Source organism: Melanostigma gelatinosum, assembly GCF_949748355.1.
Source record: "Melanostigma gelatinosum genome assembly, chromosome: 3".
Taxonomy (NCBI): Eukaryota; Metazoa; Chordata; class Actinopteri; order Perciformes; family Zoarcidae; genus Melanostigma; species Melanostigma gelatinosum.
Window position 1 is genome coordinate 19944868 of NC_136636.1, and position 19539 is coordinate 19964406.

A 19539-nucleotide genomic window follows, 5' to 3' on the forward strand; every position below is an offset into this window, starting at 1 on the left:
TCCCCTACACACAGCTTTGTTTTAACTGGAACGTGGCCCCTGTTTCCAATTACCTATAGTACTTCTCAGACGCACCATGCGGCAGAATTCACATGAATGGATTGGAGGCGGCATGTTTTATTGCTGTATTGTATTGACCAAACGATCAGAAGTGTCATTGTTTTGATTTGTGTTCCTTTTGCGATTCTTGTTTGTTTGTTTTAGCTTCAGTGTGCATTTCCCCCACTTTGATGGCGTTGTTGTGTATTCTCCAGTGTCACCCTTGAGTTTGGGAGAACAAAGTTTTTTTTTGTTTTTTTATTCATGTTTATGTTTATAGTTTCCTTTTTATTAATATGTTTTCGGATGCCTGCATGCTTTACAGCGTTTTTTAATTCCCGGAGGCCTTTGTTTTATAGCGCAAGATCAATGCGTTGGTGTGGCTGCGTTATTCCTCAAGGTGACTACATGTTAAAGCTGCCCCAGAAACACAAAAGGACATTTTTCTTGTTTTTGTTGTTAAAGATTAAGATCAATGTTTCCGGCGTTTTTTTTTTTGTTGTTTTTTTTTACAGCAGTGTGGAGTAACTGTGATAATGGAGTTGGGTAGGAGGGAGGAGATGCCTTAGTTAGTAGAAATAGGAGGAAAAGAACAGTCGCTTTGTTTAAACTGCATACTTTGCTATCAAACTCCTATTGGCTGAGTTTTAGCATCTATCAATAATTTGTATCGATTTTTTATTCAGTTTTCTGCCGCTTCGACATACACTTATATGCTTTTTTGTGTCTTTTTTCAATGTTTAACTTTCCTTTCCTCACCTCTCCTCTTCTCTCCTCTCCCCACTTCCTCCTCCTCCTCCTCTCACCGGTCGCTCGGCTTTTCGGTCGTCGTGGTAATCACTCCCTTCAGTGTCAGCAGGGTGCGGAGTTATTGTCTTCTGTAATTAACTGGTTATCAAACAAGAACATTTCATTAAGGTACAATTAGGGGCTAATTCAGGCGGGACACCTCTGTGTCAGGATTACGATGGAGGCATATGCTCTCCCCTTGCAGCTTTGTTATTTTTAATTCATACTGACCTGCAGCCTCTGACGGCTTCAATTGCTAATGAATCCACTCACTTTGGAATAATTAGACATCCTTAGGCATGGTAATTTATTTAAAAGTATCCGTCGTTGCGCGAATCATTAGCTGTGTTAAATTGATTTGAAATTAAAGCTGCTGGGAGAAGTTTGGGGTTCATTAAAGAGGCAGCCATGGCTCTATCAATATTTAAAGGGGTGAGGGGTAAGGTTGTCAGGGGTTTTTTGTTTGTTTTTTTACAAGAACTGTATTTTATTTCTTAATGGGGATTATCTGTTTGTATTATGAAAGTCTTCGGTGTATTCCTGTATTTTGTACTCCCTAAGTCAATGCAGTCTTGTTCCAAAATACTTGAATGTATATGATGGAAGGGAAATAACAACAACATTGTAAAAAGGAACGAGTGAGAGGATAAACATCATCTCTTTAAAAGCAAGAGATTGTATCCGTCTTCATCCCAGTGTGTTTGCTGTTCTGTCTGTTTGTTTATTGACTGTATGTGTTAGCAGCTGCCAGCCTTTGTGCATTTGGCAACCCATGAATGCTTAATGGTTATTCTACCCCACCTCTGTGAAAGAAATGACCCCGTCCATGGAGCCACAGACTGTCTCACACTGAGGATCAGTAATTACCCGCCGCATTCAAACACACATTCTCCTTCATATTAAAATGCTCCACAGAGGAGCTGAGATCTGAGTCTTCCTCATCGATTGCAGGGTGGACTTTTTGCGACTTGTTTTTCCCCGCATCAAAAAGGCGGTGGCAGCTATAAAAAAAACCCGTGAGTGACATGTGATGACATTAACTTGAATTCCCTGTCTTAACGCATCATTTGAGGTTCATTCAGAAGGCTTGAGATTGCCTCTTTACTAACGCTGTTTTGAATTATTTTACCCCCCCCCCCCCCCTCCTCGCCTGAATGATTTGCTGGGACATCAGCTCTGATTAAGAGATGAGCAACAGCCTTAATAGTGGAAGAGGCTGGAAAGCAACGCACAAAATGACAAACAGCTTCTCGTTGCTCCTTCAGTGTCGTAATATTTCAAACTCCATTTTCACATTGTTTGTGCGCACGCTCTCTCTCTCTGCATTTCATTCTGGACATTTTGAAGGAATAAATGATTCAAATGCAGCAACACCATGCAGATGGCCAAATCTCCTTCACTTGATAAATGTGCGGAATGAGTTTTCCGTCACAGAGCTCACTGCTGGGTCACACTATCACACCATGACTCCCAAAATCTCATCCACATCAGTCACTGTGGGCCACTGGGTCACTTTAGCCTTTGGCATCACCTCGTAATCAATCGTTGTTGTTGTTGTGTTTGCTCCTGCAGAACTACAAGAGGAAAACAGAGGCTGCTAAGAAGGAGTACCTGAAAGCCCTGGCCGCCTACAGAGCCAGTCTGGTTTCCAAGGTAACCACGGGGGTCACATCTTTGATATACATGGGTCAGCGGCGATATAAGGGATGATAAATGAGACAGAGGATTCCTCTCACTCTTATTCCAAGGAAAGGGTCCACTTGCAGCACAGAAGGGTCAGTATGTTTGTGCGCGTGTGTCTGTGTGTGTGAGAGAGAGGAAGAGAGAGAGAGAGTGTGTGTGTGTTTGTGTGTGTGCTCAGAGGAGAACAGTGAAAATTAGGTCTCAAACACACCCAATTTGCAACCTGGGGAGAAATGAAATCAGTCACCGTACACGTCTGTGTGTGTGCGCGCTCATCATTGGGCACATGTAAGAACAGAAGTGGGCATTACGTATCATTTGCTGTCCTCCTGGTGTTTCTGTCCTCCCTGATGGGCCACTAATGTGCTAGCTGAGGTTCGCTCACACCTACTGCTCACTCTTTGCTGCAGTTTACTCCTGTTTAGACCAGAACGTAAACACCTTTCGAGCCGCGTTTGTCCAAAAAAAACCGTGCCTGAAAGTTCAATATTTATAAAAAAAGATGATGTCATATGTTCCCCATACTCTGCGTACATCTGCAAGGCTTACACAATAGTTATCTCGAGCGCACAGGGGTGTTTCAATCTGTTGGTGCACTGCGTTTCATTTCAGTGTTTCGGCATTGTTTTCGTAACACAACTCTAAATTGCATTAGCATATACCAAGCTCCTCCTCTTCCCCCTCGCTCTTCCCAGTCCTCCTTCCTCCCCTCCGCGCAGCGCCGCACTTCCTCTCATGCTCATGGGCCGAAAACAAGCACCTTGATTAAGGCATGAATGGTTAATTCATCAGCCTCTTCACTGTGGCATACTTTCAACTAAAAAGACTATTCTCATCTCTTGTCTTTGCTGCAATTAGACATTCATGGCAGGGCTCCATACAGAGGCCTGATTGATATTATATGTCGCTAGATTGCCAGTCAAAAAAGTGACAGCCAATCTGAATGCAGGGCTGAATCTCATGATTCAACGCGACTTTCTTTTTTTAATTACCAATGAAGGAGTCTTTACAAAGTGAATTGGGACGGGTGGAATTGGAGGTAATTGGAGTGTCATTTGGAGGATTCACATCTTCAGAGTGCACCTGTTGCCTTTTTGTTTTGTGACGCATGTCGGTTTGTTTGGGAGGAGAGGAAAAAACAAAAGTGTGATTGCTTCCCACTGTACGTCATGGCACTTCTCTTGTGTGCATTTGAATCCAAGAGCCCCCATGTGCAGAAAAGTCTAAATGAAATTTTTTTTTAAGATTACACAAATGTTTTAATCCTCGCAAACTTTAATTTAAACACATACACTCTTTATATGTTTCCTCGGATGGATATAAAATCATGCAATACGTCACCCTACCCTAAGATGATCCCTTAGAATAAAATATGATGAAACAAATCACACATGCTCTCGTGCTTTTCCTTCTCCCTTCACACCATTTCTTCAGTTTTTCATTTTCCACTTGACCCTGCAAATATATCTGACCCTCTCTTTTATCCATCCCTCCGTCCCGTTCCATTGATTATTTCATGGGTTCACAGGAATGGATGTGAGCCACTAGTAAATAGCAGACCACCACACATCACTCCAGACCGTTTGACAGCTAATGAGAAACTCTGGATGTATTCCATACATACACCACCTCATAAAAGAAAGGGAGACAAAAAGACCTGCAGAATAAATGGCTACACATACTTTCATTTCTTTAGATCACGAATAGTATAGATTAGTGCACTCTGTTACAAAACTACCATTTAAAACCACATGTTCACGACAAATGTAAGTTTCTTGGAAGAGGAGCCATGACACTTTTCAATTTATTTCATGAAGTTTGGACAATTGCCTTTGAATTTGCCGATGCCAGCTGCTCTTTTGCTTCATTGACATTGTTTTGAAGATTTGAGGAATTATGGGACATTTAGTCACTATCAGCTATTGTATGCGTGTTCATATCGATCTCAAAATATATTTGCATACTAATTTCTATGTATCGTTTTCACACTATTCGTACATAGTATAAGCAAATTAGAGACTGCATAACAATGCTGCTTGCAGTGCAAAACTACAAAACACCAAAACAGGAAATGAGACAAATTTTAGATCTGCATTTAAACATGTTGAGTATTCAATTCATATGTAGTGGTTAAGATAACATTGTACTCATCGAAGAAGTTGCTGAGATCTGGGAACATGGCAATATCAATATCAAGTCACACAGGATAACAAATATAAACTCTCCACATTCAGGTTGTAAACACTTCAGCCAGTTTATCGAAATCATTTTATTTGGAGGTAAGCACGCAAAATGTCATTGCACAATGATAACGATGCAAAACAAGAACAATATCCACGTTGCAATGAACTGTTATGTATTGTAACAGTGAGTGTAACCATTTTCCTTCTCCTCCGTCCACTCCAGACGTATAATGATCCCGTGGAGACGAAAACAAGCCAGGCTTCTCCACACATGATGCCAGCGAACCCGCCCCTGTATAGCGTGCCACCTCCCCCCCAGTCGTCGTCGCCCTACCTGGGGCACGGGGCCTTCCCTCTCACCGACCTGCAGAGCTACGCAGGACACGCCCCTCGCCACGCCCTGTCGCAGACGCTCAGCCAATCGCAGATGCTGCCAAGCATTAGTGCCTCTCCCCCTTCCTCCTTCCAGATCAGCCCACCCCTGCACCCCCACCAGCAGCTCTCCCTGCACCAGAGCTCGCTCCTCAACCAGCCTATCCGCATGCAGCAGGTCCAGTCCCAGCCAATCATCTCTCACCAGATGGGGCTGCAGGCCTCTCTTCACTCCCCACCTCCTGGGCAGCAGGTACAGCAACAAACAGAAGACACGCTGCATTCTAAGGAATAGTTTATACTTGAAGATGTTGACTGAGCTTTCTTTCTTTCTCCAGGGGTTTTCCCACCTCCAGTCAGAATATCAGAAGAGTATTGGGGGTTCCCAGTCTCCAGGAGCCTCTGGCCCTGGCCCAGGTCCTGGAGGGGCTCAGAGCCATGACTGGGACAGTGAATACTGCAATCGGGAGTGTGGCAACCACTGCAGGTCAGTTGAGACAGAGGAGACCGTTTTTATTTGCTTCCCTGGGTCTGTTTTCCGCAATAACCTATGTCACTGCATCACATCTAATCTCGTAGTCTTGAAGGACATTTTGAATGGAGACAAATTCACTGAATTCAACCAAATGGACATTTTCCTTTGCTGTTTGATGCGTTTACTCAAACTAAATAAATATATATATATAAATATATATATACGAAGTAAATGCCAAGAGTTTTCCAGGTTTGTCAGATAGATATCGTCCAATTCAAGTCTTGGACCAGAGCTGAGAAACAAGCATATATCTTGTCAGACGTCTTTCCCACTGCTTTCACAATATAAGTGTTGAAAATTGTCAGCTCGGTTCCAGTGAGACAGGCGAGACAGCTGGAGAGGTAATGGTGAGATAATAGAGCTTGTCATGTGTTTGTCAGACAGCAGTAAAAAAACAGATGTTCCTTACACAAGTTTTCACTGTTATTGTGCTAAACGGTTTGGCAGGCGGCGGAGTCCTGCAGCACGGGAAGATATTCAGAGGTCGTGCCAAAGTACGAGGACATGTTTCGTTTAATTTGCAGGCTTTAGTTCGAGGCAGGTAGAAGTAACAGGAATGGGCTTAAATTGTGGGCATTAAAAGTATCTGCAATTTGAGAAAAATATACCTCCTTTTGTGCTTGAAGCCTTCTTCTCTTCACCGTTGTGTCTTTTGTTCGTCATCTAACCTGGGCTTCTGGTTTTTTTTTGTTTTTTGTTTCTCTCCAGCGGCAGCATGATTGGCAGGGACAAGCCACTCTACCTCACCTGAAACTGAAGATCATGCTCCGTCGACAAATACGACACAGAGAAGTCTCCTCTCACCCCACATCCCCCTCTCGCCCCTCAACCCTCTTCTGACGCACGCACACTTACACACAGTCTCAACATACAATAAGATGCATTCATATACAAACACTCTCACACACACACACACACACACACGCACACGCCGCCTCCCAAACCAACACCACCACCAACACCTTTTTTTTGTCAATGTAATGATTATTTCTTTCAGTTTCTAGAAGAATTTGTGACCAGAGTTGTTTGACTAGATGACTGCTGTCTGTACCACTTAATGTATTAGCAGTCCTCCTGCTGTTTAAAATTTGCCAAGCACTTATCAGGCCCCCCCCCCCCCCCTCCCTCCGGCTCCCACCCTCCTCTCTGAGTTGTGTGTCTATGGCAGCTCGGATACAGCCCGGGCTGTAGAGCACTCCTCTTCTGTGTCACCATCAAAGTCCCCTCAGGGACCCCATCCAGCTTTAATTAGAATAAGAAGAAGCAGAAATATGTACTCTCCGACTTCTTTAATCATTTTTATTTCCTTTTGTGTTTTATTTTTATTTTCCTTTTTGTCGTTATTGTTGTTTTATTTATTTCTGGCTTACAAAACTGTTTTTGTTTTTTTGCCAATAAGCGTCGGGCCCTGTACTGTAGAAAAATGTTAACTTCTAGTAGGTTCAGCGCAGGCTTTGATGTTAGCTTTGCTTAAGGGCCCGCAAATTGATACAAAAAGCTTGGGTGGGGAAAAGAAACAAAACAAAAATAATCTTTTTTTTAATATTAAAGACCTGTTGAGGTCTACTGAGCGGTCACAGTGTGATTGTAAATATCACTTTTATGGGATCAAATTGGGAATTGGAAGTCCAGATAGATTTGTTTCTTCTTTAATATTACATGTAAGTCATTGTGTGTGTGTGTGTGTGTGTGTGTGTGTGTGTGTGTGTGTGTGTCTGGACGTTAGAATGTACCCCATTCATGACGTGTGAAGTTGAGTGTGTTTGTGCACGGACACGCACTCCTGCGCAAGAGTGTGTCAGCGTTCGAGTCTTTCTCGTGCATTTTAACAGCCGTGTGCAGCTGGATTTCAGAGGAGTATTTCACACTCTCGTTCTTGCATTAAATCTGTGCTCACTGGTGTGTTTTTTTTTCCAATAAAGTTCAATCTAAAACTGAATACACAATATGTGTCCTGCAGATCATTAAATGGAAAGAGCCAGGTGAGCGACAGAGAGAGGGAAGAGATAGAAAGAGAGAAAGAAACGCCATGAGATAGAATGAGATATAATGTTGCGGTTGGAGGAAAAATAAAAGATATTGCTTTAAAATGCCCCCCCACCTCCCTTTTCTTATTTTCTCTGACCATAATGTCAATTGTGTCTCCTCGACATGCACAAGTGAAGTAATGAAATATGTGAATGGAGCCATCACATCCACATTACAGTGATTTTTATAAGTTTCTACTTGGTGTTTGGTTGTGTTTATCTCATCTTTTTTAACTTTTTGTGTGATTAACAGAAATGCATTTTGCTGACAGACATCTGTATTTATCTCTTTACTGTTGCATAATTTCAGTTTTAGTTGTTACAGAACTATAACATTTTAAGTTGTGTAAAAAAAAATAAAAAAAACTGCCAATTGTAGTTATTTTATTTGTAAAGCCAGTAATGATAAATATTTTAAATGGTTATCAATATATTGTTTTTCCGCTAGTTATCCATCAGCCATTTATTTGACAGGTTTTCTTATTTATGAAAGAAATTAGATCACTTTTGCTTCTTACAATGGAGGTGTATTTTTATTCTTATTTTATTGTTCCATTTCTTTTGGTTTGATAAAAAATTATGATGATCACAACAACGATTTCTTTTTTTACATTTTGGGTGCTGCTCCCCCCCCCCCTTGCCAGCAGCACCTGTTTGTGTCACAATGCTTCTTTAATTTCAAACCTGCATAATAAAAAAAAGTTTAAAAGTGATCATTCCTTGACTCCTTTTTGTCTCTTTTTTTCTAATGAGATGATCACACATTTGTTTTTCAAGACACGACAATCGTTTCAAAGATCCACGAACACCCCCAACGTACCGAACCGTACAGTGTGTTTGCACTTAAGAGGGTCACATTTGTATCCTAGATTTATTTTTAGCTCAGGACTCCAATGGCATTAGCTAATTAGCCGTGGATACAGAGTACGCCAGCCAGCGTGGATATTGCCAGTAAACTATCTTAACAAACAAGAGAGCAGATGCGAGAAGACGTTTGCTTTGCTTGTGAAAGTGGTGCATCGTAGGCGTCTCGTGTGAGATAAAGAGAACAGAGAAATGCAATGTGCACACAAACTCAGGCAAGCGTCCAAGTACTGATTTTACCCCAAATGCACACAAGTCTTCTTCGAGACTTTCTGAGAGAGAGAGACGGAGAGATTGAAATGGAACTGTCACGATCCCTCTATGCAATGTTTTATTCATTTTACGTCTGCCCGCCGTCTCTTCCTCAATAGTATTGAATTGGCAAATAGATCATTATTGGACAATTGGAGAACCTGCCACTTTGTGATATGACACACATTATATGAAAACCACAGTCGTACATTCTTAATACAATGCAATATAAAAGAGGCTTTGGGTGCTGCCACACAGCACTGGCTGTGCCTTTTGTGTGCGCAGTCATGTGTTTGTATGAATAGCTGTGTGTTTTTCTGTGTTTGGGTGTTGTCTCCCCTCTCTAGCTGCATGTTGTGGTGGAGCAATGCAAGATCGCAGTTCGAGTGAGCGTGAATATAAATATGGTTGATCTGAGAACATGAGACAACTCGGGAGCTGGAGCTTCTCTGCCCTTTGGAAGTGGTGCAGGCCATGAAGGTCAGTGCTGTGGGTGAACTAAAGGCAGAGAGCACCAAACACAGACCAGCTAATGTAGCATACGGGCAAAACGTTTCAGTTGCAACCTCTGCGCTGCGGTGGAGCATCAAGCAGCAGGAAATGTGGGCGGTTTTAACAAGAAATGGGTTTCGCTTTGTTCAGAATCAGTTGGGGTTTCTTTGCTTTTTTGTGCTGACTCTACTGCACATCATGAACTAGTACATTAACAAAAACACAACACAGCTGATCTTTGCATTAAATATTACAATCGTTAATTCCGCATTACTTTGAATTGAACAATTTAGCAAATGTTTATATTTGTTGAAGATCTCTTTGTGGAACAAAGTGGGTTATCATTATTTTTTACCTTCGAGCTGCAGCTTGCACACTTATAACTGCAAACAAACCAGAAGGAAACAAGAGGTGACAAAATATAACACATAGGACATAAAACGTGAGGCACAAAGCACGCTTGTGGTTTCACACCTGTCGATGTTTACGTAATCCAGCGTTGTTATGCTATATATGTCAGTTGTGACAGCCACCAGGTAGGCCTACTGCCTGCTAAAGTCAAATTGTGTCCATTTCCTGTTTTTCTGATAATACAAATAATAAAAATGTTTGGTTAAAAGTAGTTGCATTGTCTTTTAAAGAACAAGGGCTGCACTTCTTCTTTTTTTACACAGAAAGTTCCCCTGGGACTCATTGTGAAACATCAGGTGATGAAGACTTTTTCTTTATGACTGGATTAAACCAAATTTGAATGTCTAAATAATCAATTTGGTTTCTTCACACACTGCAGGAGTCATAAAAAAAGTGACGCAAATACCAACACGTTCTCACTCCCAACTCATCACAGACAGCAGACGCTTGGTCGGCACCCCGTGCCATCACTTTGTAACACACCGGGGAACCCTTCAGCATCACTTTTCAACGTGCAGGGTAGTCTGGTCGACTTCAACACGTGGTGAACGTTGTATGTGACGTAGGTTATTTACGTTACTCAACTTAACATTGGTTTGTCTTCGCAATCAAAACTTGGTTAGGTTAAGGGAAAGATCATGGTTTAAGTTAAGATAAGTGTGACGTAACTTGAAGGGAAACTTTGTCGATTTACAAGCAGCTTCATGTCGTTGCAATACAGGTGAGCGGGGAGCTGTGGGTGCCGGTAACACGGAGGGATGCCCAACGTTCATTTGCACATATCCACCCACATTGCAACAATGCCAAATCGTCAGTTTCCCTTCAAGATGATGACTCCCAAAATGATATAAATGCTAGAGAGTAGGCCTACCATTGCCGAACATTGAAGGCAAATATGAGTAGTAATGAACTGCTTGACAACCAGCAAAAACATGAACATGTGGCCTTACAAATTCCATACCCAACTGCAGATAATACTATTGCTTTACATGCTTTAAATACATAACAACAGCAAACACAGAAATGTTAAATGATAAGCAAAAACGACATATTTCCTTTTCTTTCTAAGCTCTCTTTCAGCAGATTTTCTTTTGCCTTACTTGGAATAGAAAGTGATGTGAACAGGCTGATATTGCACTTTTGATCTTTATGGACACGTGGAAATTGGGGTTGAGAGAGAACATTAAGCAAATGGTGGCTGGAAGAGAGACTTGTTTGATAAGAAGTCTCCCTCTCCCGCTCTTAATGGCCTGGATCACCTCAAGACTGGAGCCACAAAAACGGGACCAGCCGTGTTCAGTCATTTCAGATGTTTGTCAAACGCCACAGCTGCTCTATTTGAGCAATATCGCCCACACATGCTGCACCTTAGATCCTCCAATAATTGCACGTCGGAGAGAGTGTTAGAGAGAAATGATTGTGTTAGTGTAACAAGGTTCTGGTCCAGATGTTTGGGATTAAAGGCTTGTTATGAAAATACAAAATAGTTACACAGGCGGTAAGGTATTCGGCTCTGTCATGCACATGGCATGTCACACTATTTAAACAGGCTTGAAGATGAGATTGGGAAAGGATTCAGTTGAATACAGTGCAACATGCTGGCATGTTGTATAATAGACAGTGCTAGCATTTGGTTGGTGAAAAAGGTCCATGTTCTTAAAACCGGCACCATAGCAACCAAGCTGTGACACATGCTTTGCCAACATACAGTAAATGTAACTTCACAATGCATTTTTACACTCGCACTCATTGCTCAGACACCCTGTGAAACAGCATTGCTCCATTTAGTCATTTAATTATCAGACACGATATTTAGGAAACATTTATGGAAAATAAAAGCATTTAATGGTTATTTGAAAGTGTTCTTGCCTGTTTACCCCCAGATTGAATTATGAGATGTTCCTCTTTTGTGTATTCACTCATAGCAGCAAAGTGCAACGAATTACTTCCAGTGCAGGAAAAGATGTTCCAGCTATTTCATTTGTGCAGAGAAACCAATCAATTTCTCCAATGCAGTGGCAAATATGGTTATAAAAATGATACATATTGCTTGAGAGGAAATCTTTCTATTGACAGCATACAAACAAAAGACCATTCAAAAATGGTTCAGACGCGCCAACACCAAAAATGAAACAGAATGTTTGCCAAGGAAACAGGAAGACCCGAGGGCTCGGTACAGGCTGTTAGCAAGCTAACATTAGCGCTCATAATACGAAATATTTCCCAGAATCTCTCGAGTCGTCTGCCTCAATAGAGCAGAAACTGCTGCACTGAGTTAGAACAAAGGAAGCACGCGGCACAGCTTTTTGACATGGGCTTAAAGGAGATATCTCTTCATGAGGGTTGGCTTATGCTACTCCGCTTGTAAAAATACTCCTCTTGAAGAAAAAAACTGAAAAATGAGAAAGCTGGCAGTGGCTAGTTGATACAACGGCCTGACCCTGAACACGTTTAGCCATTGCATGTTCTACTTTGACTATAAGTGAAGAGTTTATCCAGGAGGAACTTCAAATTAATTTGATGCAAAATGCAATGCACCATTTTTCACGCCAAATAAATTGTAAATTGTGCTAACTGTATTGTCATATGCACATGGGGTCAGTTCAAATAGCTCTACAATTGTGTAAAGCTGAGCTGTCTGAGATGCTAGCTGCTGCTAAACGCTATAAAAGCGTTCTAGCTTTTTTGGCTTTTCACTGTAAAGCTCCTGTTTCACTTGTTTCCCAAGATAAACTTTATATCCCTTTGAATTTACTCGGCAAAAATGAATCAATAAGTTATTTCCACCTAAGTACTATAAAAATGCAAACGTTTGTTCGGCAGCTGTGCAGTAGAATCCGTTTCCTGAGGTTTTTACACAACCTGCGCCACACGTAAGTGGAATGAGCTCCATATGACGTCGCAAACTTGCTGAGACTAATGGCTGATTTCTTTTCTGTTTAAACAATATTGTCACATTCTTGGCATATTTAATATAAGAGTTCATTTGAGTGCTCACTCAAAGTAGAGTGGAAACATTCTTTTCTTTCGTCACTGTGAGCTCCATTGTGTTTGACACACGGTGTATCAAGTATTTCTCCTTTTACGAATCATTGTGCTTATTTACCTGCAGATCCTGAATGCTTTGTGCTCGTCTGCAATTTCCACATTTCAAATCCGACATGTCATTCCATCTTTAAGCCCTATCACTCTTCATGTATGTCCGTGAGATCAACTTTCTTTCTACCCAAGGGATATTTCTTTTTGTCAGGTGCTTTCTGCATTCATTAACAAATACACCAGAATCTCGACCTGGCATTTCTTGAGCGTTCTCTCTTTTTGTCTCTCATCCAAGTCATGATACTTTCTGTCACTCCAAAGGGTTTTCAATCAGTCTCCCTGGTTTTAAAGAGACTGAAAAGGTTTGGAGGAGTTGAAAATGTGAGTTGAATTCTAACTCGGGACTCGATTCAAAGGATCATCCCGGGCTAAATCATCATCGGCAGAGTTCCCGGTGCTGACACGCGAACCCGCATGGTAACAACGTGTGGCTTTTTACGAATAAATAGTACTGCTCAGTTAAAAGCCTTTCACTATTTTCTCAATGTTACGCATATATTCTTTAAATATTGTCAGCAGAAAACATCTTTGGCATCACCAAAGTTAGTAGGATCCATCCTCTGGACCTCCACCGACAAGACCGAGATCATAAGAGACACGATACTAACATCACTAAAAAGACGATGTTCTTCAGTTTCATGAAACCCTCATTTGGACAACCTTGAATCAATCCCGAAGATGAAGACGCGGAGACGCGGTGATGCATAAACCTCAGCTTCACTCACAGCCTCCAAAACCCTATTGATTGTTCTCTTCTCTCTCATATCAACGGTAATATGCTAACATATGAACAGACCAATACTCCTTTACTGTGAACCATAAATTCATATTACACACACTGCAATTGTATCATTCATTCGTAACTTTAATTGCATTTGTTAACCGTGAGCCAGCAATGACTGGAATCCTGTTTTCTTCTCACACCCACAGACATACAGCTCGCGGCCTCTTCTTTCTCCGCTTGTCAACCACAGATAATAAACACGAGAGAACATTCTGGAAAAAAAACACACTTTAATATGTTTCCCTTTTTTTTTTTTCTTCTTTAAATGGATCATCAAATTAATGGAAACTGCTCAATAACTGCTTCGGCGAGGAATGCTTCCCACCTAATTGAATTAGGGTTTTCATTTCTGTGATTTCTGTGTTTGTTTTTGGCAGCTGCCATCTGTTTGCCTGGGACCAGCTCTATTAATAAGCTATTCAGATTGAGATGGGGCTTTATTCCAGCAACTGTTTCTCACCTTCTCTCTCTCCCTCTCTCTCTCCCCTTTTCTCGCTTCCTCGCTCACTCAAATGATTGTCATGGAAATCATCGGAGGTGCCAAACCACAAACAAAAGAAAGAGCTTCAACATACACCTGAGCCAAAAAGAACAGAACTGCAGTCTAATTACGATGGGAACAATTAAGACTGTGCATATTTATTGACAGGGGACTTCACACAGGAGCATATGCTCATGAATACCCCAAAATGAAGGCAGGATGGGGTGGGGGTGGTGGTGGTGGATCTGAATGTCTATATGATGGTGTTGCTGTGAAAAAAAAGAAACATTTCAACCCTAGAAGGCTGCTCGGCAATGCAAATGTACTATTTTATCACGGACTCAGTTTGTGCAATGTTTTGATGTAACACCTTTCTCAAAGCAATCTGGCCAATTTCCACTGCCTCAAACAAACGAAGATAAAAATGTTAAGTGTGCTCATCATCACCAGCTGCCAATATTAACCCCCATTGTCTCTCCCCCCCACCCCCCCACATTTTTTTTAACCCCTTCTGTTGACAGCTACGGTCTCCTTTCAATGTTTCTAGAACAAGGAATTCCAATCTGGGCTTTGCTCAGTATTCTGATCACACGCCTCTCTCCTCCAGTAATAGCAAGTCTACTTTAAAATTCATAACTACATTTGGAAAGAATAAAAGGGTACCCTGATGGAATATTTCCAAGGAGCTTACTTGAGCGAAAATACAATTTGCTTTGGCATATTTAATAACCCTAACCTGGTCTTTAAGACATACAGTAGTAATAACAATATTACAAAAATACCGGTGACTGAAAAAAAAAAAAAGAAATCCAAGCTATATGCCTTAGCATGAAATGAGTAGCAATAATTCCTGCCTCTAGGAAGAGGATGAGAGAACGACAGAGAGAATGAAAGAAAAAGGGGGAAATGAATGAGACGAGAGATGGAGAGAAGCCTCGTCAGAGTTAGAAAGAGTCAGCTCAGCTCAACTCTCATTTTCTGCCTTTTTCTTCCTCTCTTCTTCTGCCTGGGAGGCAGTTTGAATTGAATCAAACAACCGAGATTGATTAAGCTTGGATGAATGACTTTCCAATGACACAGGACTCGCTTTCGCCCTCGCCCCATCCCTCTGTACATATTTGACATGGTTATTGAGGAGTTGATGTGAAAGTGATTGCACAGTTGATTCTTTTTGGATTCTGAGCAAGGTTGACACGTTCTACCTCGACCGGCTGTTGTCGCCATTGTTCGTTTTCCTTGAAAGTCCCCGTTTGATTCCTGTTGAATCCTGCTTTGATTCCAATGCCTCTCAGGGAAGAGAAGCACAATGAATAAGTGTGAGAAAATAGATAACATGCTCCTCCAATTGGAATATGAATTGCTCAGCTCGAGCTTTAGTATTAATCTCTTGCCCTCTTTCCTCTCTCTAGTCCTTTTGTGTAAAGTGGGAGAAGAAAAAAAGATAGAGAGAGAGAGAGAGAAAAAAAAACTAGAAATACAGTCTTGAATATTGTGGGATGTCCTGTTCTGAATTAGGTCAGGACCAATCAAAGCTTAAATGTCCTCTCTCTCTCTCTCTCTCTCTCTCTCTCTCTCTCTCTCTCTCTCTCTCTCTCTCTCGCTCTCTCTCTCTCTCTCTCTCTCTCTCTCTCTCTCTCCCCCCCCTCACTGAACACTCTCTTTGTGATTCCTCTGCATGGAGGGACAGAGACCCCTACTGTTTCTGAACATACATTAAAACCAGTCAGACCTCTCCTCCTTCAATAATCTACTGCCATCTGTCTGCGACGGTACACACTGCAGTGTATGACGTAACCAGGGTCCACAGCGTGCTGCTACGTGTACTCTACAGCCGTGTCACAGACATGTGTGGGACAATGACACGGTCACTCTTGGGCAGGAGTGGAAGAAGTATTTAGACCCTTAGTTGTTTGGCAATTTGCCAAGACAGCAGCCAAGATAACTGTTGGGTTCGTTTATATGTTGAACAGTGTGCTTCCTTTGTATTTATTTTTGTACACACTCTTTTAGTTTTAGAACTATTGATCGCTCTGATAAATGCTCTCACAGAATGATGAAAGACAGACAGTGACTGTCAAGTTTAAATGAACTGCAACGCATCGAGAGGGTTGGACTGGATGTTGTTTTATCTGTTTGTCAGTTGTATGAAATCCTGCTTGTGCTGTGTCAAACAACATTGAAAAAGTTGGCAACAAAAAGCTTACTTGAAAAAGTAAAAATACAGTACTGTATAAACCTTCCAGCATATAATATATTTACCTTTGTATTATCAGAAAATGTACTTTAAAGAACATCCGCTGTCACAATATTGCATGTTATACTATTGGATTGCTACTTTAAAAGGCATTACTGTGTAAGCAGCATTTTATAGTATAACTGGTCAAAGTGGAGCTATTTTTTACTTTAATCATAAAGATTCATATTTTATAAGGTCACTGAATGTTTTAAAACCTGATAAACCCTGCTAAATAAATATAATGGAGTAAGAAGTTTTAAAAAAATGACATTGCAGCACTGATCTCAGATGCACAGACCCAGGAGTTTAGCCACATTTTTTAAAATTATTTATTTTATTATGCACTGCCTTGTAAAGAAAGCCTGCTGATCTGCACTCAGTGTGATGATTCAGTCATTCCCGCAGGACAATATGCACAGCTTTCATAATGACGATGATTATCGTGAATATATTGAAGAGTGTGACTGGACAAAAGATGGAGACAGTAACAGAAAAAGCAAGTAGCTGGACTGGTGATTTTGATCAACACCTGAACTAGTTACAAAAGTGATGCTTCACTTGATGAACTCTAACGGAGTAATAAAGTGTAAAAATGATGAGAAAGAGAAGCCACAGAGAGAGAAGCCACAGTTATGAAAACATTTGATTGACTACATGCAGCAACTGGAGTGCAATAATAACCAGCTTTATTTGGTTGCACTGCAGCAAATAAGAAGACTCTACCACTTATTCAATGGCGTTTTGTTCATTTACTCCTGATATTACAGTTGGATCATATCAGTGTGTTGGTGCACTTTAGCCTATTTATATTCACAACCCCTTCTTGCCAACCACTTGCCAAATAAAGTATGTTTTCGACATTTGTTAAATACTTTCATTAATCTGAACAACAGGTCATTTCATTAGGTATTGGCTTATCTGAAATGTTTTGCATTATCATGCATTTGACCAAATAATATACAATCTGGGCAAAAACATCACCAGTACAGTCCTTTATAAAGGAGTGTGCATAACCTTGATCAGTCCATTCCAGTTCATTCTTGTCTGCATTCACACAATGGTTATTGTTGGGAACAAAGACAATAATGCCTGATTGGCAAAAAGTGTTAACATTGCCGATTCAATCTTATTCAGAGTCAATATTCCCTCTCTTTGTGTGTGATAGTGTTTGCTCTGCTTCAACACAACAAAAGGGATTGCAGAGTGCATACATTTTCTCCCCGACCCCTTTCCTCACAAACATCATATTTTCCCCACAATGTTCTCCCCCTTCCTCTCCGTCCTGAGTGCCCTTCCATTTTTTGTTAATCAAAATATATTCACGCAATCTCCTCCTCCTCTCCAGCAGATCTGAGAGGCTGATTGGCAATTTCAGCGGCGAAAGCCGTGGTCCAGGGGAAGAGATGGACGCGGCCAATCCGAGAGCTCCCTGCCGTTACCATGGTAACACCTCAACAAGAGGAGCGGGGGGCTCAAAGGGGAGAGAGGAGAGAGAAGATATGATCAAATGTGAACACTCTATTCTGATTTGATGGGCTGATGTACAAGTCACAGTTTGTTATTACTCGACTCTCCCCCTCTTCCATTTGTTGTTCAGGTACACACACGCACATGCAAATGCTCACGTGTGTTTGAACAGCATATATACGCACGCACACGGACTCACACTTTACACGGCAACAAACGACGTCTGCGCCTCGCTGATAACGCTGCCTCGTGGCAGTAAAAGCATATAAGAGGGGAACTGTTTGCTCGCTCCTTTAACAATGGCTAGCAGCAGGCCTAACTGTCTCCATCACACACCCCGCTGACTTAAGCATCTCATCATCATCATCATCATCATCTCTGCTCTTCCCATTCTACAGATCTGTCTGGACTTAATAAAACTGTCAGACCACCAACTGGGACTGTTAAATGAAAACCTCGCCGAAGACTAGATCTGCTGTCTGATTATGAGCAGTGGAACAGATCGTTAAAGACCATGAGATGCGACATCAAAACGTGCCGCTGGATATGAAAAGTGGATTAGGACCGATTTAAAAAAGGACTCTACAAGGCTGTTTGAGAGTGCTGTTGCAGCAGATAGATGGATGGATAGATGGGGATAGATACACTTGTATTCAATCCTTTTTTCACAAGGAGGGTCAGCAATAGTTGATTTCACTCCTTGTGAGGCATTTCTTCTTTTCATTTTTGAGAATCATCAGGCAATTAAAGAGCTAACAAACAATTAGGAATATGATGTGCGAGTGTGTACTTGGGAGACAGGTGTCACCTCCACCATGACTTCCACCTCTTTGACCGAATTTGGATTTTCTTTGATGATGGCGAGCAGTAAATCCAAATTAATCTCCAAACAAATCCTTTCCGAATACAGTAACATAGGCAACCAACACAATAACAACGTTGCTGTGCAATGCATTTTTCACCCCAAGGCCTCTAAAGCTGCTTTAATTGATTGTTTTTTTGGCCACAAGTGGCGGTGCAGAATAAACTGAGAACTCAACATTGACTGTATACGGTTGTTGTGGCTAACATGTTAGTAACCAGATACCTATTTATTTACACATACAGCAGACACAGAAAGTTAGCATTCAATTGGAGTCGTGTTTCTGGCCACCTGATGAGTTTGAGTCCTTTATTCACTGTGCTTTTGGCACTTTTGGCTCCGTTTTTGGTCACCACCGGCTCTTGAGGAAACTTGCCAAAATGCTGCACTAACTTCACCAGCTAGTCGCTTGCTTTGTCTGTTTTCCGGCGGAGAGGTAGTGTTTGTGTGCTAAAACAGATGGAAGAGAGACTCGTGAGGTTCAAGAGCGATGGGAATGAACCAAAAAATTGCTGCCTGGAAAAAACAAAACAAAAAGCTGAAAGATGCTAGAATGCCCCATGGAGAGGAATTGCAGAGTCAAGTTTTGTCACTTCAAGCAACACTCTCCACGTTACCCATTTCATCTGTAACACTGTGTAAGATGTTCATTAGCGCAGCTTTACAAAGTGACCGTATGTAGAATTTAGGGGGATTTATTGGAGGAAAAGTTTCTGGTGGTTGCAATCTGCAAACTCACAGCTAGATGTCGCCAAAAACCTATACGCAAGACCTTTAACCGGTAAACTGTAACACTGTAATAAATCGGATTTTTTTGTTTGATATTCAAACTACATTGCAAAAAATAACTAAGTGTAGAAGTGTTCTGTTTTCAGTTGAGCCTTCGTCTTTAGAGAAGCAAATGAAAGGAATAAAATAATCAAAAGTGACATTAATACGTAATCAATAAAGCAAAGTAAAGAA

General features: G+C 41.3%; 1 protein-coding gene across 1 annotated transcript in view; it reads left to right on the top strand.

The window, feature by feature from the left end:
• Positions 1–8310, top strand: part of tox2 (TOX high mobility group box family member 2) — an 85131-nt gene extending 76821 nt beyond the window's left edge. The window contains exons 7-10 of the mRNA XM_079296325.1: positions 2401–2481; positions 4918–5319; positions 5405–5553; positions 6310–8310. Of these exons, the coding sequence (XP_079152451.1) occupies positions 2401–2481; positions 4918–5319; positions 5405–5553; positions 6310–6352 (675 nt within the window). The 3' untranslated portion in view covers positions 6353–8310. The remainder of the gene's footprint in view (positions 1–2400; positions 2482–4917; positions 5320–5404; positions 5554–6309) is intronic.
• The last annotated feature ends 11229 nt before the right edge of the window (positions 8311–19539 follow it).